General features: G+C 38.4%; 1 protein-coding gene across 2 annotated transcripts in view; it reads right to left on the reverse strand.

Moving 5' to 3' along the window:
• Positions 1-24,085, reverse strand: part of SLC35F1 (solute carrier family 35 member F1) — a 220,147-nt gene that overhangs the window by 18,282 nt on the left and 177,780 nt on the right. For both annotated transcript variants that reach the window (XM_014876731.2, XM_088161886.1), the window contains exons 4-7: positions 17,547-17,706; positions 12,069-12,225; positions 7,759-7,811; positions 3,133-3,287 (exon numbers count right to left, since the gene is read on the reverse strand). In XM_014876731.2, coding sequence (XP_014732217.1) covers positions 3,133-3,287; positions 7,759-7,811; positions 12,069-12,225; positions 17,547-17,706 — 525 coding nt within the window. The remainder of the gene's footprint in view (positions 1-3,132; positions 3,288-7,758; positions 7,812-12,068; positions 12,226-17,546; positions 17,707-24,085) is intronic.

Raw genomic sequence — 24,085 nt, forward strand, 5'->3', positions numbered from 1 at the left:
TTAACATCTTGAATTACACATATATCACCAGAATTGTGTCAAGTTAACAGGCTGAATTTCCAGCTTCCATGGACCTGGGAAGTGTTCAGTGTGCTAGGAAGATGCCTGCATGTGGGGTAAGACTAGAGATGCAGCTGTTTATAAACTCACTCGTGTCCTGCATGCAATGATTTTGCAAGGCTGTATAATATAAAAATGAAATGCTAATGAATCAAAACACTTCAAAGACAATCTTCTCTTCAGTTTGGTTTCAAAAGCTCTAAAGCTCAGTTAAACTAATTTCCTGCATTTTCCATGGATCTACTGCTATAGGTACAATAAAACTGTCTGGTGACAAAAGTAGCAGCACAGGGAAAAATCACAACTGTTTCTTGAAAATCTCGTAAAATTATATTCTGCAAGGGACAATAAACCACTTAGTTACTACAGCATAAACCATTTGCTTCCCAGTGAAGTGGGGCTGTGCCCTTTGGGCAGTGCAGAAAAAAAAGCAGAAGGAGCTGCAGGAGATGTACAGCTGGGCTAGGAACGAAACAGCTCTTTAAAAGCTAGGAAACAAAGAAGTCTATACAGTCCTAGGAGGGGAATTAATTCAGATCACTTCATGCCAACATATTAGACTTCATTATTGAGTGCAAGTCACATATTTCACAGTTATGCTTCCTCAGGTAAAATGATACCTGATAGCAAACCATAAAGAAAAGGAGGAGGTCATCTGACTATGGATAAAAACATGGTAACTAAAGAAGAACCAAATAACTAAGTGGACTTTTAAATCTACACGATCTTTGCATGTAACTTCTCTCTTCAATTTTTGTCTGCACTGTAAGTTTGAAGGGTGTGAAAGGAGACACTGACAGCTTGAGAAGTTGATGCTACATTTTGGGTAAAGGTCCTTTCACAAAGCCCTGATAAAGCTCTTCTACTTATCAACACTTCAGCTGGGAAGAACAAAGGAGAGACACTCGAGTTGTATGAATTGCAGGATGAGTATAAAACACAAAAGAAATGCAGTGATGAAAAATGTCAGTGCTGGCTTGCTGGCTTACTTCTCTATGGGGTAACTAGAGAAACAGAGTAAAAAAGCATTGCACCAGCTGCTGGAGCAACCAGGACCTCAAGCTGAAGGGGCTGTCTCAGGGAGGATGAAATCCAACCAGATGAGGTGCAGAGAAGGGCTTGCTCTGATCAGTGAACTAAGGGCTGAGAGACAATATGATTCCTCTCTACTGGTAGTAGATGTTACAAATGGAGTAAAATGCCATGGAGATGCTAATAGATACTCCTGGTAGAAAGATGAATGGACCAACACCAGGCACAAGTAAATTTATGCTGGAAATAAGGAGGTTTGTAACTGTTGGAGAAGTGATGCTCGGAAAGTCTTCCAAGGGCAGCAGTGGAGGTAAAAAATCTGAATAGGTTTAAGTAACTGTCTGATAAATGTCTATGAAAGCAACAGCATGATACACACAGGAACCACAGCAGAATGAGATTTTCCGTTTTCTAAAAATTAGAGCAAGGGGCAGAGGGGACCATCAGTTACTTCAGATATGGAACCCAACCAGTTAGCCAATACACACGTTGAGATGGATGCTTTCAAACAAAAAACCAGTTCTGAGCCTTCCACTCTTGAGTACTTTTTCCATACAGGTCTTGAAGGGAGACCAAGATGCCATTATGGATGGGAGCTGACATGCACTTACTGTAGAAAGATGAGGGTCAGTAAAGCTGAAAATTCTGCCCTTCTGGCTCTGCTAATGCATCCAACAATTAGACACAGGGAAGAAATGAAACCTTTAATGTAAAAACCTTTTGCCTTTCAAGTATCTTAGCTTTAAAGTTTGTGTTTGCAAAATTGCCTTTTTTGTTAGGTTTGAGCAATGCTGAGCACAGAGCTGCCCAACCTCTGCTGCCTTTTCTGTCTTTCCCTCTAGTGAAGTTTGATTTTGCTAATACACCACCACCACTGTTTTCAGAATAACATTTATCTTTTAGTAATTTTTCTTAGAAACAGTGGACTAACACCACTAAATATATTTGTCTGCAGGTATCAAATATTACTAGCAGGAGAGAACAGTTTTCAGGTAACACCTAATGTTAAACACTTTAGGTTTGGAGCGTGAGGCAGAAAGGAGAAACAATATCACCATGAGACAGAGCTGCAAAGCAGCAGGCAACCTCTACATTGTGTTTTCAGTCAAATTTTTGTTTCTATTCTTGCTTTTCTTCTGCCTGCAAAATTCTCAAAGCTACAAAACCAAAATAAAAGACAGTAGTGACAAATAATTTTGTGTTGGACTCTGAAGATTTGAACTTTCACTGTCTCATTCAGATTCATTCAGGTACTATTACTGTAACAAAATCTGATTTGAGTTGATTACACACTCAGAATTTTAAGACTTTCTTTTGCCTAACACTTCTAACATAATTTCGCTATCAAGTAGCCTCCCTCCTATGAATAAATGATGGTAGAAAGCAATTGCTTCCAGCACTGCAATGTTATTTTCACAGGATGGACACTGGGGGGGATACTTGTGAATAATGAAGTGCCATTCCTCGTAACTGAAGGTCAAATTTAGTCCTGTACAACATGGTGTTTTAAATATTAGGGGATCTTGGAGGTCGAAGTTTAACTTCAATAAAAATATGCTGCACATTTTGGCATTTATAATAAGAGGCAAGCCACTGGTACGGCCAAGAGAAAGGTTTAATTTAGGAATAATTTAATTATAAATTCAGAGTCAGTATGAATGAAACAACCTTGTTCCCAGGCAAAAAATATATGTGGGAATTTTGGAAGAGTCCTTCCCTTCATGCTGCCACCTTAGGTCTGTTCACAGCAGTTGAAAGTAACCTTTGATAATTAAGATGAAATTAATGATACAGTGGCTGATGAACAAGTACTCAAATCTTAAAACTTGTAACAAAAAGACTAAACGAGCTCTCTTAGAAAAAAAGAAATCATAAAATAAAATTAGTTTTAGTGTAGGAAGCCTGAAGTAAAAAAATCAACTTGCACTTGTATTGTTTAGATCTAGAAAAGTTTGGAGGCTTCTTTTGTTTCCTTGTTCTGCATTGACGTCTCTTCAAGCACACTGCTATTACCCAAATACATCTCTCATTTCCACATACCTTGTAGTGGAAGAGGAATAATCCACAGAAGAGGCTGTACAGGTCAGCTGTGAGCAGGGAGAGGTTGACAGCAGTAGCACTGGTTTTCTTTATGACCACTGGCATAAAGCTGTAGAGGCCAAACATACAGGCACTAAAGCCAACATACAGCAAGCCTGCAGAAGAGAAACAAGAAGCAAAGTGACCTTACAGCCTGCAGAAATGACTTTGTTGGGAGGAAGAAGGTGCTCTTAGGAGAAGAAAGAATAGTGCTTTTACAAAGAAAAATTCAAATTAATAATATACACATATATAGAGAGTGAAAACCGTATCAACACTGGACCTGAAGTCCTTTGGGTTGTCCTTAACAGCAGTTGTTTCAAATTCGTGTCCTATACTACCAGTGACTACCTCATGTCCAACATAGATTTGGACATAATGATGCATTTGAACATATCTAATCAAGTCTCTGCAAGAGCTGAATGTCCCCAGCACCAAGTGAGTTCAGCTGAGCTGGATGGAGCACACAGTATTTTCTGTGAATGGATATGAAAATATGAATGCAAAATTATTTGCAGAGGAGTTAATGAGCAAATGGATGAATGAATGAGGACAGTACTCAAGTATCAGAGGTCCTAGTCCTATTTTGCCACCAAAACTGACAAATCACAGTTTTGCACCTCTGTTCCTCTACTCCTTTTTGTCTGCCTTCCTTAATAAAACTTCTGTGGGCTGAAACTCCTTCATTCTACATGTTTATAGAGTCCTTCACACAAATTAGATTGTTAGACACTAATATAATAAAAACACATTACAATAAAAATCTAAATTAATTTTAAAACCTAAATAACTTACTGGGAAAGAATTCATTGCTTCTGTTATTGCTTGATAAATCCCAAGGCAAATTAATCAATATGAAGTTAAAACCAGCAAACACTTTATTCATCTACTCTCATGCAAATGATATTCCTTAGGCTGCCGTATGCTGCAGAATTCCCAGCTGATATGTGCAGGAGCCTAAATTTAGACTCATGCCAACTCTTCAGAACATATTATTAACTAAAAGTTATAGAAAATATGACTGTCAAAGTCCTGAAAGGGATTAGAAAGGATAAAAAAAAGGCCATATAATGGCCATATATCTGCATGTGGATCCATTTAGTTAAAAATCCTTTAGAAAAGCTATCTAAAGGACAAAATCAGCTGTGACAGATTGAGTCCTTTGAAGCATATGAACTGAAGTGTACAATCAACTGAAACAAATGCAGCAGACACAAACTATCAGTGTCCATACATGTTATGGCATGATAAGGAATTCGAGTTTATATTCAGAATATGGACAATCATGGTAAAAACTGCTTTTAACCATAGGAAGCAAATTTATTAGGTGTGTATTGTATACTGGTAATAGAATTAAGTTTTAGTCAGTGCTTGAAAGCTGCTTTATTTAAACTCTGTCTCTTCTGTAGCAAGCAAATAATTGCACCATATGGAGTGTAGTTTTTGGTCAAAGGGAAATTGTTTACATACAGGAGCATTAAGCCAGCTTTTCTTCCAGGTTTAAGAAGAACATGTCAGGCACTAAAGCCATTCTGGATCAGAAGTCAGCATTCTCAAAGTACAGTCTGCGAAACACCAGCTGGTCTACCAGGCCTCTGGTTGTCTGGATTTAAACAGCTTTGCTGGTTTATGCTCTCAACTTACAATATAATTTTATGGTACTGCCTTGGTGCTCACATTATTTGACAGCCAGCTTCACAGGCTGCTTTTCCAAAGGGCATTTCAGATCCAGTGGAAAATTGCTTAAACTGTAGCTGTCCTAGCAGAGGTGAATATAAAGTGGCATTTCATTTACAGCATAAAAATATATGTAATATCCACCAACTGTGTGGCATTTAATGGTGATAATAAACAAGTGAAATTAACATCATATGACTTTCAGATATTGCTTCTTAGAGGGACAATTTTCAGACTGAAAATATGTTTTAAGTCAACAGCTTGAAGCCTCAGCCTCCTTAGGTACCCATGCAGTGCAAAGAGCAGCCTTGGGAATCACCACTAGTGCTGCAGTCCCAGCAGACCTGTCCTCAATGAGAAAAAGATTTTCTTTTTATCCAGTCTGAATTTGTCATTTGAGCTTCTGTCTGTTGTTCTCTCGTCCTCCTGCCACACACCTCTGTGAAGACCTCAACTCTGTCCTTTTGATAACCTCCTTGTAGGTAACTTTTTTCCACAGGCTGAATGAGTCCCAGTCCCTCAGTATTTCTCCATTTCTCTTTACACTTGGTGTCTTCACACAAATGGGCAGGATCTGTCCCAAGGGACCACTCTAAAATAGCCCAGTATGGCCAAGACCAACATGGCTTGAGAACTTCTGGTCTTGCTCCTTAGCAAGCTGGTTTAACGTTGCATGGTGCAATGATGCACAAATGTTGCCTTTGTGCTTTTACTCCTAAAGCAAATGTTTAATTGGCATGAAATGAAATCAGTTATGATCTTACATACTGCCTCGGAACAAAGACCATTCAGAAATATTCAAACCCCAGGTAAGAAAGGACACTTCCTTGGAGATACAAACTGGCTTTTCTCTTAAATAGAATTGATGTGAGTTTATTTGTTACTATTTCATCTATCGCTATAAAACTTGTCATGGTCTCACATGAAACCACTCAGTCAAAACTGTAAAATCATCCTCCTTTCAGTCTGGTTGTCAGCAAGTATTAATACTTAAACCTTCAAATATTCAAATAGAGCTACACTGATTCACACTAAGTGTGAAGATGATGATATGTATCAGGGCAATTTCCAAAATTAACACCAGGAGGGCCACAGCCTGTTTTAAACATGATAGACATAACAGATTGGCTTTAGATCTTTATATTCAAAAATCATTTGCATCAGTTAAAAGGTAGCTCATTTGATCTTAAAAGCACAATTATGGCAGATGGCAACAGGCCACCTCGAGTAATTTATTAGGTTTCCTGCTGTGACTTTATCACCACCATTCAGAAGGCTGATGATTTAACTCTGCTGGACTGCAGGTCTGAGTCTGTCGCAGTGGATAACTACCCAGGACAAGGCTGTGAACTCCCTGACACAGATTTGTCAATCACTTTTTGACAATCTTGTATTGCTGCCAATGCAATGGAAAGTACACCAGGTGCAGTGGAAGTCAGGGAAGAACTACAGAACTGTCACCATTTAATCCATGTTCAATGACACCACATTTCCAATTATTGCTCTGACAAAACAAGTACATATCTATGATGATTTTGCTAAGATGATCTCAGCCTTGTGAAGCGTACGGACTCTTCAGAATTAGCAATCAACTTTCAGGGGCATTTTGGCAGCATCACAGATGAAGTAAGACCTTATTTTAACAGCATGTTTCACCGATGCTGAGTTTGAACAGAAATCTCTCAGAAGTATATATGACATTTACATGGATAGTAGATTAATTCACTATGACCACTGATACTTCCATCAGTACCAGATTAATTATGTCCCTAAGCTCCTTATCATGAAATATAAACAAACACTGATGCAATTATGCTAATTATCTCAGATTAAAGAAGGCCAATACACTTACAGTACATAGTTGAGTGTGTTTCTCCATGGATACTTTGAATGGATTTATCATTTAGTTTTACAGCTCAACCATCAAATTTCCAAGATTTCTAGATACAATGTTTTGTGAAAAATGTGCTGTATTTATCAAGGTTTAGGATAATGAAAGGAAATTGCGAACCAAGTTTAAAGAAACCAACTCTATTCCACAATTTGTATCCCCTCTCCTCAGGGATTCCCCACATAATCAGCTGTTTTGGCATAATCCTGAGCTGTCATTTTGATCTTCAGTCTGAAACTAGGTAAAGAGCTATTGTCAATGGATTGCCAAAGTTTGAATCCTCTGCAATCAATCAGTTCTATGTTACTAGCATTCTATTATTTCCTCTATTGTCATAAAAAGTGAAAGACTGATTGTAGGGACTCCCCTAAATATCGATTTGCTTCTAAAACAAATAATTCATTGGACTAATTAGAAGGGAGTCATAATCTCAGCTTCCAAACTGAAATGGGAAAATGTAATCCCCTGCTTGGCAGAACACCATTACAGCTTCATTGGGCATGATGCTCCCAAAACTTGTCTAAAGGACACATCTGGTATATTCCACCAAGACTATTTGGAAAGCAATTAAACATTTTCATGCAGAAATGCTCCCCCTGGAAGTGAATTTATGAGGCTATAATATGAACTGCATGTGCTTTTTTAGGTTATTTTGTAAGGTTCTTTCTTTGGCTTTCATTGAAAAGATTTGGTTGTTAATGACTACCTCATTTATTGTCCCAGTGTTGCATTGAATCTCAGAACTGGAACTCCATTATTGTTTTACTTTATGGTTGTCTGAATGATTATCTTCTAACATTCATATACATAACCTAATCATGTAAGGAAGGCATAACACAGCTATGGAGGATAGATCATTTAAGAGAAGGCATGAGGAATGTAGCTCAACCCTTGGTAGAAATCAGTGGAAAAGTCACAAACATTGGCTTCCCTGAAACTCTGTGCCTGCCTCCCCAAACACTGGATGTCTCCACGCCTCCTTCAGCAACCATCTTCAATGAGGTAAAGTGTGTTCTTACCTATTTGCCAGTCCCAGGGGACTTTCAACAGCTCTTTGTGTTCCATGATTGCACTAGAAGAGAAGAGAAGGCAAAATTTGATGGAAGAGAACCGAAGTTAAATTATTTCCACTCATTCAATTCAAATGCTGGACGAAACAACATAAATAACCTTATAACAAAAAAATCTCTGTAGGAACCAAATGCAATCAAGAGTTTGCTAATCTACTCTGGCATTATTCCCGTGCCTGTGTATTTGAAAGATCTTCAGGGTAGTAATCAGATGTGATAGCATACAATTTCCCCTGGTTTATTTCCAGCTCTGTATATACCTGCTCTACATGCCCATTCTCCTTAATGTTCAATCCTCTTGTACTTTTCTGACTTAATATTCTGAAAGCTTTTGAATGTTAATTATTAATAATATATCTATCTGAGTTATTCACAGAATTATTTTCAGAGTAGCTCTGCAGTGTAAAATAAGTAGATATCACAGGCTGGTTTGGGAAGCATACTGTGATTTGTTACATACTGAGAGAAACCAAATAGTCACAGCAGTGAAAGTCAGGATAATAAGCAAAGGATGGGCAAACCTGCAAAAGTACGCTCTCAGTATCTTGTAAATCTTGCACTGTACATTAACATCAAAGTCACAGATCCATAAAATTCTAAGGTGGCAACAAGTCAGCCCTTCCCAATCCAGGCAAATATAATCTTGGAGATAAGATATCTCCCAAGCTAGGTCTTCGCTCAGGCAACTGCTTTCCCTATCTGTGTGATTTCCAGATAAATCCTGCTGTGCAGAACTCTGCATGCTGGTCAGGACGCTATTTTAAAATATAAAACATGGAATTATACAGATTGGAAAACAAAGTACCTGGTAGAAAAGGTGGCAGGTAGAAGACCAAGTCTAATAGTAAAACTACAGGAGCTCAGGACCTTCCAGATTAATCTAGTCTAAAGAGTTACATCCTGGAAATTCTGATTTCCTTGCTGCTGATGTGAGGAAAATCTAATACTGTGTACAGAGTAGTAAGACTAAATTCTTATAGGTGTCTTTGCATGCATAAGATATATGTATCTTTTATGAGTAATTCCTGTAGAACATAATGAAAACAAACTGCAACAACTCTTGGACTGGAAAAAAAAATCACATAACTTAAATATAGGAACATTGTGTTCATATTATTGCTTAGCCAATACAAAAGATGTATAAAACAATATGATACAGCTTGTGATTCCTTATGATCTGTGAAACATAGAGGGGTGAGAGAAACTTGGCCAGAAGTGGCAATTTAGAGATGCCAGAGGCACTGAAAAATTGGAATCATAATGATTTTGAAAGGTTGTGGTAGTTGGAGGAGGTCCCTTATGACTGAACAACATTCAGTTTAACACAGAACAAAAAGAATAGCCTGGCCAGCCTTATGCTAACCTTTGGAAGATTATGGAACAAATCTACTCAGAAGCCATTCGTAGGAAATGAAGAAGACAATGCCACTGGGAACAGCCAGCACAGTGCTCTCAAGAGCAAATCTGACCCAACTGACAGCCTACTATGAGGTGACTGGATCAGTAAATAAGGGAGAGGGAATGGATTAAGGATGTGGTGCAACCTACTTTTACTTTAGCAAGATTTCCAACATGATTTCCTTAAAGATCTTTAGAGACTCAAGAAGTATGGAGTAGCTGGGTGGACTATCTGCAATGTTGTCTAAAGAAAAGGGCGAGAAGAAACCTCATGAAGTTCAAGAAAAGCAAGTATTAACTCCTGCACCGGCGGTGGAGTGACACTATGAAACAGTACAGGCTGGGAGCTGACTGGATAGAAAGTTGTTTTCCAGCAATAAACCTTAGAGTCTTGGTGGACATCAACCTGAACACAAGTCAGCAATGTGTCCCTGGAGCAGAGGAGGGCAACAGCATCCTGAGCTGTATTAGGAAAAGTCTGGCCAGAAAGCTGAAGGATGTGATTTGTGAGACAGCAATTAGAGTACTGTACCCAATTGTGGGCTGTCCAGAACAAGACAGACAATAACAAATTGAAGGGAGTCCAGTGGAGCTCCATCACAGGTCAGGCAGGTTGAGGACAGGATGTAAGAGGAGATGCTGACCCAGCAGGGTCTGCTTAGTGTGAAGAAGAGAAGGTTAAGCTGGAGGAAAGGAGGACAGAACAATAGATTTTCCACCTTAATGATTTGGTGGATAGTTACAGATAGATAGTCATACTTTACTTGGAGGTGAACAACAAAAGGGTGAATGATAATGGATACAAGCTGCAACATGGAAGACTAATTAAATATCAAGGGGAAAAAACTGTCAAACACTGGAACAGGTTGCCCAGCATGACTGGCAGTTCCATTCTTGGAGATGCCAAGAAATGAACTGAACAAATTCCTAAGCAACCTGATGTAACTTTGAAGCAGCTTTGAGAAGGAGCTTGAACCAGATGACCTTCAGGGGTCCATTAGAAAATAGGCCATGTTATGATTATGTGATTCCATCAGATAACCCTGTCTCCTTTTGCTGGGTAATTGTGACATCCCGAACTCTTGTAAACTAATATCTTATTCTTCCTCCCTTATTTAATGATATTCAACATATTAAACTTCTCTTTCCACATGTCTGGGTAATCAGCCAACTCATTAATTCAGTGTTTCCCCTGACACCTTAGTTCTTCTTCCTTTGCTGTACAACATGCATTATGTGTGTTTATTTTATGTTACAGTCTAAGACTCCTTCAGTTTAGAGAATCTAAAGGTCCTATATTGCACCAAAGTGGCAGTAGTTTTTCGAAGAAAGAAAGAGCCTGCAAATTTAACATAAGGAACTGGCTTTTCTTTGAAGTGGGTGTTATATTTAATTAGATTACATCTCTGTGAACACATAACTGTGACTTCTGCTATTCATTACAGGTAAAGGTTAGAAAAAGGCACAGGTATGAACTAGGTGTGGTTGGATCTCCAGAAGGTGCCCAAAAAGCACCATCAGCAAAAAGCTGCAGAGGCTGGTGGAGAAAAAACTGTTGGAATGAACTTTTGGGCCAAAGTTTGAATAGAAAAACATTAAGACTTTCAGAAAAGAGATGGTTTCTTATTGTTTCCTTCCAGTTCTGTCTTCTTTATACAAAGATGCCTACTCCAAAACCAGACTCTCACCAGCAGAACAGCTCGCAGACCCTGAATTGTGGCTAACTGCTTGGGTCAAGAGGGATTAATGGCACTACGACTGAATTCTGGAATATGAGACATTTACATGACAGTTTACACTCACAGAACAAGACAAGGGCACTGCTTTGATGTCCTCAGAATGTTAGTATCTACTTAATCAAAAACATATTTAAAAAATGCTTTAGACAAAGTTACTAGGCACATTTACAGTCTCTTAAATTCCATATTTTTTAAAAGCAAATATCTTGTATGGCAGCTAGTTAATATAAATAATTTTAAGACACTTGTTCAGATCCCAAATAAATATAATAATATATTAAGCTTTCTAGCTAAAAAAAAAATAGAATTATTGAAGTAGGAATTGATGGGCTGTGGTTTTTTGCTCAATCTCTGTTCTTAGAAGCAGAGTAGCTTAGATCTGTAGAGAAGCAACTTGTTTTGGACTAATAATCAAAAGTCATTCTGTGTTACATGCACCAGTGACAGACCTGCACAAAATGCAGCAATCTTGCAGAGCTACTTTTACATCAATCACAGCACTGCAACATTGGAAGCCACCTTCCAACTGTTAGGCTTGCAGTTGAGATGTTCATTAGGTACATGTGGATATAGACCAGACTCTACAGATCTTGAAATCCATGCAACAATCTCCTATGTGCTAAATATTTTTGAAGTGAAAAGGCCATTTTTTAAAGGCTTTTTCATGATTTCTGCCATACCATAATGTAGTTACACAGAACAAGCAAACCAGTAAAATACCTTCTGACTGGATGTGTTTTCTACCTCTTTAGAAATCAAAGTGACTTTTCAAAAGTATGAAACAGAACCAGAAGAAGCTGCAGATTTTGTTATTCACAGTTCAGACTAACACATGAATTAGCCACTTGTCTTCCAGCAGCAAGATGATGGGACGTGTCTTCTCTCTCTTCATGTGACTGACTACTCAAGGACACTGGCCCTTGAATTAGAGTACTTGGGTAAAATTTTGTGTTGTTATTCAAATCACCAATTTGAAATTTGAAAACCAATGCAAATTCCAAGATTTGAGGACACCTGCTCTCCACAGGAAAGGGCTAATTTTGAAGAAGTGGTTAGTGTATCTCAATGGAGGCCACAGCTGCACTTATTTGAGCCTTAGTGGGCTCAAACCTGCCCACTTACAGCTGAATTCCACTGAAGAAGGAGCCAAAGAGCCCGATCATGCCCAGGAATTCCACTCGACTCAGATTTCGGACGATGTACTCCTCACAGACGTTCGAGATGCCATACAGTGTTGCTCCACCAAGTACTAAGAGGTCCCCTATCAGTTTATTTTCACCTAGGGATAAATAGAAAAAAAAAATCAGAATGCCTCCAAACAACCATCTTTTGTCCAAAGCCATTGCACCTTCTTCCCTACAGATTTAATTCCACAGCCACTATGTAGCCCTTATCTGGTTTAATAAAATGAATGCAAATATTCTGTCATTTTAACAGTTTTCATTCAATACACCAGCTAAGCCTAGCAGAGACAAAGGGAGAGCATATTCCTTGCTGTAGAAAAAAGAAGCCAAGAAATTCTGAAAAACTTGCAAAAAAAACTATAGAATCCAAATGACACTCTTCAGAGACTGATCCTTTTTACTTTATTATTACTACCTATTTTTTTCATTGCAGAGAGAATGTGACACAGCTCTATAGAGCAGTTTGCATCTCATCTTGAAATTTAACTAGTCTAAAACTGTTCAGTACTTAGATCTGAGGACAACTGAAAAATTCTGTGTACCTGTGAAATGAGTGAAGAAATCATTACAACCTAATATTGACCTCATTTTCACATGGAGCTGTTTGACAAGAAAGGGAAGAGGAAAGATGGGGTGTAGACAGGGTGGTGATAATGACAGATTTTTAAAAGAGGTTCAATTAACATAGCAGTACCTAATGCACGCAAATAATAACAAGATGTATTTTCAATACCTCCAGGTATACAGAATTACTAAAACACTTTGTTATCAAAGACTGCTTGAAATCTTTTTAAGTCTTAGAAGATTTTATTATTGGGTGCCGGGGAGAGCTGCAGTGACATTTGATCAAGATCAAGTTCCAGCTTGAAAACTGAGGACCCATCTTTGCAAACTGGTGTATGCAATTCCCTCTGCACATATGGCTTGTTAAATTATTTCTACAAGAGCTATAGCTTCACAAAGCTGTCAGATATTGCTGCAGAACCGTATTCTGAAAGGCTGGATATAATGGCTTTTTCTTTGAAAAGTTTCAGCAGAAATGCTGAAGTACTAAACTGCATTTTTTAAGGAAGAAACCTCGTTTTCTTTTAAAAGACCATGGTTTATTTTTTATGTCCCTGCCTTTTAAAGTTTTATTTCAATTGATTCATAAAATATACACTGCAGTAATAAAAATGGAAACCAAACATTCTGATTGGTTCAAAATTATCTTTTCAATGTTTTTCTTTAAGGAGCTCTTTTAAGCCTTCAGTTATCATTCCAAGCTGTAGTGCTGAAATTTCTATGGAGAAGAAATTTATGATAATAAAATCAGTCATAAGAGGACAGACCAAGAGCTCATTAATCCTGTCTCCAACACTGGCTATAAGCACCAGAAAAGTGTAAGTTGTTTAAGGACAATAGGAATGGAGTAAAGTGTAAAATATTCCCAGTAATACTCTCTTTGTTTCCAACTAAGTTTCCAACAAAGCTTCCAACATTTTTCAGCTCAGATGAGATGTGGCTTCTGTGTATTTAGTAAGCATTACTAGATTTGTTTTTCACATACTCATCCAGCCTTTCTGTTTTGAATGTTCCTTGACTGGCAACATGTTTATATTTGACCATTTATCATTTTATAACTTGGTTGTTTTGTTGTTGGCATTTTGATTGGTTTTTTTCTTATTTTAGTCTTCTTTTGCAATCAGTAGTGGAAGATGTTCTTAATTTAAAATAACCATCAGCACTTTACAAAACTTCTTCATACCCCTGATGCATTTCATATTTCACAGTGGCTCCATTGATTCCTCACTGAGCTCACTTATTTGGTATTTATTGCAGCTACTCACTGACACTTCAGGGAAGTATTGCTGAAAAAGCTTTTGATCTTAGAGCTTCTGCTGGGACAAAAATATCATCCCTTTGCATCTGTGAAACAAAAGCAGCTCAGAGGCTGAGCATTTTCACACAGATGGGATGGCCTCAAGCATCACACCCTGATAGCTCTTCCCAAAGTGCTCTCATGCTGAGTGTGAGCCTCAGCCTTCAGGGCTTTCCCAGAAGAGGGAGCCGAGATCTGTTCAGAGCACCAGACTCTGACACTGGAACCTCCTCTGGTACTCAGCAGCACAGAGTGGCTGAAAAGAGCATAAACAAATAGGGAAGTACAGAGGGACTTTTATCAGCCAGTTCTCAGTAGATTAGGCATTTTCTGAGATAGAGGTTGCATTACACCATCAAATTTAATAAACCTTAAGGGATTATTCATCAATTTGTGAAAAATCCGTATATTTTTTGCTTACTATTAAGAAGTACTTCATGCTTTTAACTTTCACTGGATACATTTAACTTTTTAACTGGATAGCTCAAAATCATATTAGTCATCCCATAATATTCTGAGAAATATTTAAAAATCACTCTGTAATGACCCCCTACATATCACTGAAGACTTCATATACCTTTACAGTATCTGTCTCTTTCTTGCCTTTTCTGAGAGATGGAATGTCCCAGGCTGGCTACAGTCTCTTCATCGGAATGCATTTTTTGTCCCTGAACAGCTTTCTCACCTTTCTCCATAGCTTACACAGGCTATGTGTAATGACTTCTTTTTGAGATGCAGTGATTAGAGTAATACATGGTACCCAAGGAGTTAGTGCATGAAAACTTTATATACCAGTGTAAAAATGTTGTAAAATATGTTTTTGCTTTCTTTCTTAGCAATTACTATTCCAGTTGTCAAATGCCTTATCTTTGCTTCCTCAAGAGGCTGAGACTTTGGAACTTTCTCCCAAGACTGACACATTCCTATAGACTTATTTTCATAGATATAATATTCACATGCATCTACTGGTTTCATTGCAAAGGAAACATGTGCCAACTAACTAGAGACATTCTAAAGACTTTTGGGATAATAAAGTTGTATTTGACGAATTTAATGGTGTAATGGTCATCCTTCAGAAGACACACAAGGCAAAACAAGTTTTACATTAATGATTATTACCATATTTAATATTCTGTGGAGAAGTCATACAGTCCAGAGTGAAGTTAGTGTTTTGAGAACCAGTTATAGCATTATAGTGTAACATAAATCTTTTAAATGTGAATTGTGCTCTGACATGATTTCTTTTCACATTCCCAATAGGCCTCTTTGTCACATTTTTGCCCTAGCCCCTGCCATTAAGAGATGTCTCTCTTTGCTTTTGATTGTAGTTACCGATGAACACAATACCTAAAAATCACTCTCAGTGTGTTCCATTTTAAATTGAACACTGATAAATGTATTAGCAAGATTGATGTGACTGGTTTTCAGAGACTGTTTTAAGTTAAAGCTATGAAGTGCTTTGAAAAACCTGGATGAAACATTTAGACCTGTGTGGTTTAGACCCCTGTGTATGGCAGGAGATGAAGTATGAAAGTAACTCATGGGTATTAGTTCAGTATAATGTTATTTTCAGGTATACTTGGCATGTAAGATGATAGAGCTCTAAATACTTAAGAGTAATTGTTTTCCCATTGAGTAATGTGCAAAATATCAATAAGGATACAATTGAAAATTGAAAGCATGTGTGCACATTATACCTAATTCCCGCAGATAGTTTGGAAAGTAGCTATTAATCTCTCGGTGATATATTTTAAATTCATGTTCCCTTACTGTAACAGTTGGCAGATTAAATTGCCTTATGCTGTGGGTACCTAGCAGAGTCTTATGGCTCTTCTAATACAGTAAGCAGTGGTCAACAGGGCCACACAGGTATCAATAATTCTTGTTCCCTAAAATGCACGATAAAGAGAGACATTTACTCCGGACTAACAAAGCATCATTGCTTTAGGTGTCTTCCTTACTTTAGTTTGTTCAGCCCTAGGAAACATTCTATAAATGGTGTACAACTGCTTAATGAAGAGTTTTAAAAATTTTGTTCTTTTTTTCCTGTCATTAATTCTTTTTATTTGTAATTTTTAATGTGTAGTTTTAGCCTTTCAAACAAATTAAACTAGACGATCTATTTTACTCTGTTAAAGACAGCATCATTAATAACATCATTATTCCACTAAAACAAGTAAAAAAGCTGCAGTCTTTCTGCGTAGCAATAAGCATGGACACAGTTTTTCATGTGTAGGTCCAAATTAAAAGGCAATAATGCATGTTAACAGATTTTTCTGGACAAATTTACTTAACAGCTATACCCATGCTTTAGTAATGAACATGGCAAATAACATCTAATTACTGCAGTTGGATGGCAAAGTGTCAGCGTTCTTCAGTCTGTTCCTTGTCTGCTCCCACTGCCCCACATGCTCCTGCTGATCCACAGCTCACCCGCTCAAGCTTGCTACTCTCTAGACTGCTGGGACACAGGATGTTTCTCCTGGAACCCTGGTTTGAAATCTCAATCCCTCAGAAATCAGCCATTCCCAATACAGCTCTGGCTGGCTGATTACATAGTACACAGTATACTACTTCTTTTTTAGCTGGGGCAAGGCTACTTCTGGAGGAGACCAGTAACTAAAAGTCTCCTTTCAGGATTAAGGACAGAGATAAAAGGGGCAGGGAGATATGGCGAGCACTGTCAAAAACTCCGTTGTTTTATTTAGCAGCATTCTGGCAAATGCAGCTTTTACAGCACTTGCATTTGTATTCAGAAAGCTGAGTCAAGAATTTTAAATCCCAGTGTATTATGCTCTGCTCACAATTCAGTGCTCTTAATTAAGAATGAAAACTGTGCCTAATTGACAATCTTTGAAAAGAATTTCCAGCCTTCCCACATCATTTGGCTTGGCACTAGAGAAATCAATGTGACAGGGGAAGTTGATCGATGAAATCTAACTCTGTCTAGTCTGCATTAATAGATACACACGTTATTCATATGATGCCACACACAAAAAAAGAACATTTTACACATATGGAAGTTCTTTTTAAAAATGTTACAGTCAAGTCCCAAAGCTTTAGTATGAGACTGTCTGCAAAACTCAATTGGTAGTATATAGACACCCAACTGGTGTCTTTTGGCACCCACCAAGTGATCCCACCTCTGTAGAAAAACAAGCAAAGTTGAGAAGTAAGAGCACACAATGGACATGAGAGGTGCTTATGACTCAGAAATGTAGCCAATTTGGAAAGGAAGATATTGACGTTTGCAGTCCAACAGCTAAGCCAAAAGAGAATGAAAACTACAAATATTTAGCTTGTCCCCCCAGCTCACAGAGGGTGACATGTTTGGTAAGACACAGGGCCCAAGAAATGTGTTTGCAGCACTGATGACTTGTAAGCATTGACCCCTTTTTGCCCTTCTGAAAAATCTGAATGGTACAGTGCTTTGGATCCATGAAGGTACAGAGTTTCTTGCCAAATTTCCCCCTTTTCTGGCCCCGGTCTGACACACACTGGTCAATGGTTTCCCTGAACAGAGCTTGGCCGTACAACCCATTCATTGTTACTTACCTGCTCCTTGCTGTCTCCCAACGAGGACATCTGCTCCTGCCATGCAGCCCATGCCCAGAATGCAGACCACAATCCCAATGAAATGTACTGCCTTGTATCGTACCAGTAAGAAGAACCAGGAGAGGAGTATCACCACTGGGATGACAAAACAGTCTAGGAGCTGTCAAAAAAGAGAAGAAAAATCAAGAACACATCAACCTGCCAATACTTTGCCCCAAAGTACTAGGACAGATTCCAGCAGAGAGAAGCAGGGTTATTTAGCTTGTGATGGCACTTTCTACCAAGAGGAAGTGTATTCAAGTGACTCTTCATACATCAGACACAGGGTAAGACTGTTCACAACAATTCCACGAATTCAGGAGAGTTGTTGCTCTACAATAACACTCAAAACACACTGCTCTTGGATTCAGATGCATATTTCAAAGCCATGGGAAGAAAACCTGGGCCAAAAGAGAGTCACACCACTCCATCTGGTCCTCACCTCTGGTGATTAATAGACAAGGACTGAAGGTAGTTTTCCTGCAGTCTAGACATATGCTTTGATTCAGTCGTTTCAGGTCAAGATATTAGGAATGTTCATAACACACAAGTTGAACAGATTTATTAAATCTGTCTATATAAATCAGGGGTTTTCTGCATGCAGAATGCTTATGAAAAATCTGTCCCCTGCAGTGACTGTTATCTCTGTGAAAATAGAGTCCCATATGCCTTTGAAGGAAAAAACCAAAACCCCATCTTGTGTGAAGTGCAAGAAACTCAGACTTCTTGCCAATATACCCTTGGAAAGAGTTTTCTCAAAGAAATGTTATGAAACACAATTTTTAATTGTTTTGGTTTTTCCAGAGACATCAAACTATAGGCCCAGAAAAGATGCGATAAAAAAAGAAATGTTTGAGAGAGGACCTTCAGATTTTCAAATTAAAAAGTATTTTAGAAACTAAACTAACTGCAAGTCACTGGGAAGCAAAAATCCTGTGTAAGAAACACCCAAAGAAACTTGATTTTAATCCCAATTCCTAAAAGGATATAGGTAATGAAGAGTTGCAATTCTGTGGACTAAAGATGGGATTTAACAAATGGTGCAGGATACACTACTGTTCAATGCCAGTTGATCAGCATGCACCAAAGCTATATGACATGCATCTTCTTCCTAATGAAAATGTCTGGCACAAACAAGGAGAACTGTGAGCTGTGTCTGTAGTTCTGAAAAAAACACACCAGATATTGTTACCTTTATTTTAGATGATGATGTTTGATTTTTCTTCCCTTTGAACCCATCACATGTTACCTGCTTTCTCAGTGTGATTTAGCACTAAGGACACTATTATCAAATAAAGATCAAATCCCCTTTAACTTCTTTGTCCATCCATGTGTTATTTGAAAAAAGGAAGATTTTTGGATTATTTCAAGAATTTTACTGCTTAGAAAGCTATTATTTTTTTGCATGTGAGAGACATACATAATAAACATTATATTTGTGGGATTAGCAAAAATTAAAAAAAAAATTGGACTGAGAATAATTTCCCTGAAACTTCCTTTGAAAAACAGGAGTGTGCAGTGAAAACTCATCCATTTCAAAGGTTTTGCAGACAGTGAGAGGCAAAAGGCTTCAGAGGAAAACCAGTTTATCAGTGGGACCATGCTGTTCTTGGCAGGCTTAAACAATCCCAAAGAACTGCAGAACAGATGAGGGAAATTACAAATAGGAACAGTCGATGCTAAAAGCAGGTTCTGCATTTAAAGTGAGAGCTAGTAATCTAAAAGTCATGGTCAAGTCTCTTTACTGACAGAATACAAAAAGCTCACAGCTATCCCTGAAGGTTTGAATGCCTCTGGCACATTCCCTCCCAGTGTGGCATTGAACAGGTGAATTTAACTGACTGTTTTCCAACCTCACCACAGTTTTCCATCACTTAATGTATGGCTACAAAGAAGATGGAGGCTCTTTCTTTAACAGAAATGACATAATCACAGAATAATAGAATCATAGAATTATAGAAGGATTTGGGTTGGAAGGGACCTTGAAGATGACCCAGTTCCAAGCCCCCTGCCAGGGCAGAAATAGCTTCCACTAGATCAGGTTGTTCAAAGCTCCATCTAGCCTGGCCTGGAACCCTTCCAGGGATGGAGCATCCACTGCTTCTCTGGGCAACCTGTTCCAGTGCCTTACCACCCCCACAGGAAAGAATTTCTTCCAACTGTCTAATCTAATCCTGCACTCCTCCAGTTTAAAGCACTTACCCCTTGTCCTGTCACTACCTGCTCTTATGAAAAGTTCCTCTCCAGCCCTCCTGTAACACCTGTTTAGGCACTCAAATACTGCTACAAGGTCACCCCAGAGTTTTCTTCATTCTGAGCAATCACAATTTTCTCAGCCTTTCTAGAGAGGAGAGGTGTTTCATCCCTCTAATCATCTTTGTGGCCACCTCTGAACTTTCTTCAACAATTCTATGGACTTCCTGGGATGTGGGCCCCAGAGCTGGATGTAGTATTCCAGGTAGTGTCTCATCAGAGTGGAGTAGAGGGGAGACAAAGGGCAAGGAACACAAATTACACTGGGAAAGGTTTCATCTCAATAAAGAAAGAATTTTTTTACAGTGGGAACTAACTCCACAGAGACACGGTAGGGTCACCAGAGATTTTCAAGATGTGACTGGGCATAGTACTAAATAATCTCATCTAGGCTCCCTTTCCCACAGAAGGTTGGGCCAGTTTGGAGGGCTGTCCCAAGCTGGGCTGTTCTATGAGTCTAAATTGTTCTGTGAGTTCAAAAATTGCTTGTACTCACCATACGCGTACTTCAACATGCAAATTTCCACTAACAGTTTTCTAGAGGAAGATTTCAAAAATTCCTCTCATTCCATAAATATTTAAACATACCTATGCTTTCAAGTATGTGAATGGGTATCTTTTAAGCAGTAACATGAAAGGACGCCTGAACACAAATAAACAATGCTGATAACAGCTAGAAAACACCTCTTGGGCTGGCAGTCCAAGGTCTAATTCACAAATTGTTATTTGGAATCCTGCAGCATCAATACACACAAACATGAAATGTAGATAATGTTCACTGACATTATATAGTTCTTAAATTGTGCTTAGTTTATACCTTTAATTAAACAATGAGGTAGACAGAAATAAATTAGGTTTCTACAATGTAAGCAAGAAGATAACTTAGAGAATATTATCTAAAGCTTTTTCAGGTATTGCTTTAAATTTCACTTGTCCAGGACTAAATTCGCCCTGACTTTTTTCCTCAGATTATTGGTCTAGCAGAAAAAAAAATGCACATGTATTCCACAGGCAAAAGATGTGAGATTGAGGATTACCTCACCTTCAACATGGCTTTTCTATTGATGGGGGGTTTTGCCTTTTTTTCTTTCTTTGTTATTAATTATTTCAGCTATTTAAAAGATTACTGTACATAATTGTAATTTTTCTGTCTATAAAGCTTTTACAGTAACAAAGACAGATTATGCTTAGCTGAATTTCATTTATAGTACAGAAAGGTCAGTTGTTTATCAATATTTCTCAAATAATTATCTCTGATATTATTCTTCCTTTTAATTGTTTATTTAAAAGGTACTACCTATACCCTGTCATTAAGGTAAATTAATGAGTCATCTGATTTTAATCAACATTCCTATTAATCACAGAAGTTATTATATCTCACTAACCTAAAAGAAAACATATTTCCTATGTTGCCATGGGGTGGTGCAGACCACATTCTTTGACACTGCTGTGTTTTTCTGTGGCTTTCTTCAGTCACAGCTCTGAATGGGGCTGCTTTAGAAGGCGGGATACAAAAATATGTCATCTATTGATATACTGTCCTGTAAGAAACTTCTTTTTATTATAAGAATGTTATGTGTTGTAGAAATTGAAGATTATTATTTGACTTTAAAAGATACCACACTGCATGCCAGTCTATTGATGAAACACAATGTTGAAATCTATTTCCCCTGATTACTTGTTTGTTAAATTATTATACTTGTGAATCAAAAACAAATACTCTCTTGCTAACAGTAAAAATCCAGTCTCTGGTCTCACAAATTCAGCACGTCTCTGCATATCTACAGCAAGAATGTTCTGTTAAATCATTGGAAGGGAGAGCTGGCAAGCTTTAGAAGAAAGGTCTGTAATACAGAGTGTGAACTGCTGATCTGCAGTGATATCAAAAAGAAAAAAGCTGGTCAGCAAACTCCCTATGGGAACAGCTGAGCTGAATCTTCCTTTTTAAACATTCATTGGATTTTTTTCCCCTCAGTTATAAGCCCTTTTTTACCATATTAGGGGTTTCTCATTAGTGCTGCCCTCCAGCAAATGATGCAGAGAATCAGCTGCACCCTCTACTTACCCTGCTCTCCAGAGCAGGGGGATCAGTAAAATCAATGTCATATCCATCAAATATTGTATGGCCAAGTGCACATGATGGCTATAGAACTTCAGCATGTGACCTGGAAATTTTAACACAGCAGCAAGTGCTATATCCAGTAAGAGACACAGCTTGTTTTTTTCCAAAGGAAGAATGGGTTTGCTGCCCATTCAAGGGCTTTTCCTCCTCCAGTTTTCACACCACCTTCACAATATCACACACCCTTGATTCAACAAAAGCAGATGAGACGTGAACCTCACAGAGCTGGATGCCAGCTGCCAGGGGAGCTGTGTTGCAATTATGGTGCCCTGAAACCAAAACCTGCAGGAAAGGTGTGGATGCTGGCAGCATCTCTGACAGGGTAATTTCAAGCAATTCGAATTTAAAGGGGAGAATTTGTTTTCTCTTTCATGTTTCTATTTGCTACCTCATCACAACTTTACCGCTTTCTTGCATGGCTTTTATTTAATCACAAAATTAACGCGAAACCATTGACTTTTCATTAAATCAAAATGTACAGTACTTCAGGTATGGAGACTGGGAAAATAACCCGTGATGTAAGTTGGTTAAAAAACATGTACAAACATGTATTTCCACGATGTAGAAAAAACAAAAGCCAGAAGACTGCTCCGGGTCTTCTCCACTTTGCCCACAAGATCTCAAATTTTTTCTTGATGCTTCTAGAACTGTTCCTATCAGATTCTTTAATCTTTAATTCTTTAATCTCAGTGTTTTCTTTTTCCCTGTGGACATAGAAACTCACTTAAAACTTTGACTAATGGAAGACCTTCACCTCTATTTGACTTGTATATATCAAAACCTGAGATGAGGAATCTCACAGCTTCAGCTTACTGCATACGTAGAAGGAGTTTAGTGTCTCCTTGAAGTTATGTTAAATGAAAGGTGGTGGTCACATCCAACCCACAGTTCCTCTGCTCTAAACTCTCTAAACACAAGGACATGCTTTACTAGCAACATGAATAATTACATCTTGACTCCTTTAAAAGAATATCTCTTCATCTCTTTTCTGTGCATGACCTCCAGCTGTGCTTGCACAGATCTGCTCAGATACCAGGAAAACTTACCAACAAACTGACCATGGAAATGGCCTTTCCTTTAATTGACTTCTTCCTCTGATTCTATATACCATTGTCAGAAAAAGACCATTGTAAGACAGTTCTGCCAGCAGTCATGTGTTTCTGCAGAATCACCCCCCACCTCCATTTTCTGTTTAGCTTCTCTCAAAGTAAGTTGACTGGATCAGCAGATCATTTCCCCAACATTACTCATTAGAAACTTCTCCATGTCATCACCTGCTATAACCCATGTGGGGGATGAGATCCCAGCCTAAGAAAATTCATGGATCTCTCCTGCAGAATATCCTCTGTTTTTGCATGTCACCAGCCAGGATACTCAAAATGGGCACAGGAGACCAAAACCTCCTCTCTGTAATGGCCACAGCTCTACTGAATTTCATGAGATTTTGTATATTTATGTTAGTAAAAAGTTTGGCTCTGGGTGGATTTTGCCAGAAGAGGCAGGAGCTCTGGATACTGAGAGCTCTGTTGACTTCAAACCCACATGCAGAAACCGTGGATACTGTAGGGCCTGATTGGCACAGCACAGACATGTAAGAAGTTAAAAGACAGAACAGTAACTCGAAGTCTGATAATAAATCAGATACAAGATATCCTCTCAGCATAAATATACAATATGCAACACTTCTGCAAAATGCTGATCTGCAAGCTTTATTAACATTGCACTGTTTCCTCAGTGCCCTGAAGCAGAACAGGAAAGTATGGTCAATCTTACATTCAGAGTGGGAGGAAGAAGGGAAGCAAGTGGAATTTATCTCTGCTCTTGGGATAATTCACGTTAGCAGTCACTAGACAAAGTGGATCAACAACTTCAACATTGCACACCTCCTGCTCCCCACCCCACAGATTTGCTTCAAAACCATCTCAAACCTTCTGCCTCAATGTACTTTGAGTCCACAGGGACCAAGAACAAAGTGAAGTCTATTGCCATCCCACTCTCCTATAATAAGCACTTACTGCTGACTCCTTTCCTTTTCTGGTTGCAGTTGTTGAGATATGAGAACTGCCAGAGGTAATTGGAAGTGTGATGTACTGCTGAGCCTCACAGTGATCTAAGAGTAGTTGAG

The sequence above is a fragment of the Sturnus vulgaris genome, chromosome 3 (assembly GCF_052056855.1).
Source record: "Sturnus vulgaris isolate bStuVul1 chromosome 3, bStuVul1.hap1, whole genome shotgun sequence".
Lineage (NCBI taxonomy): Eukaryota > Metazoa > Chordata > Aves > Passeriformes > Sturnidae > Sturnus > Sturnus vulgaris.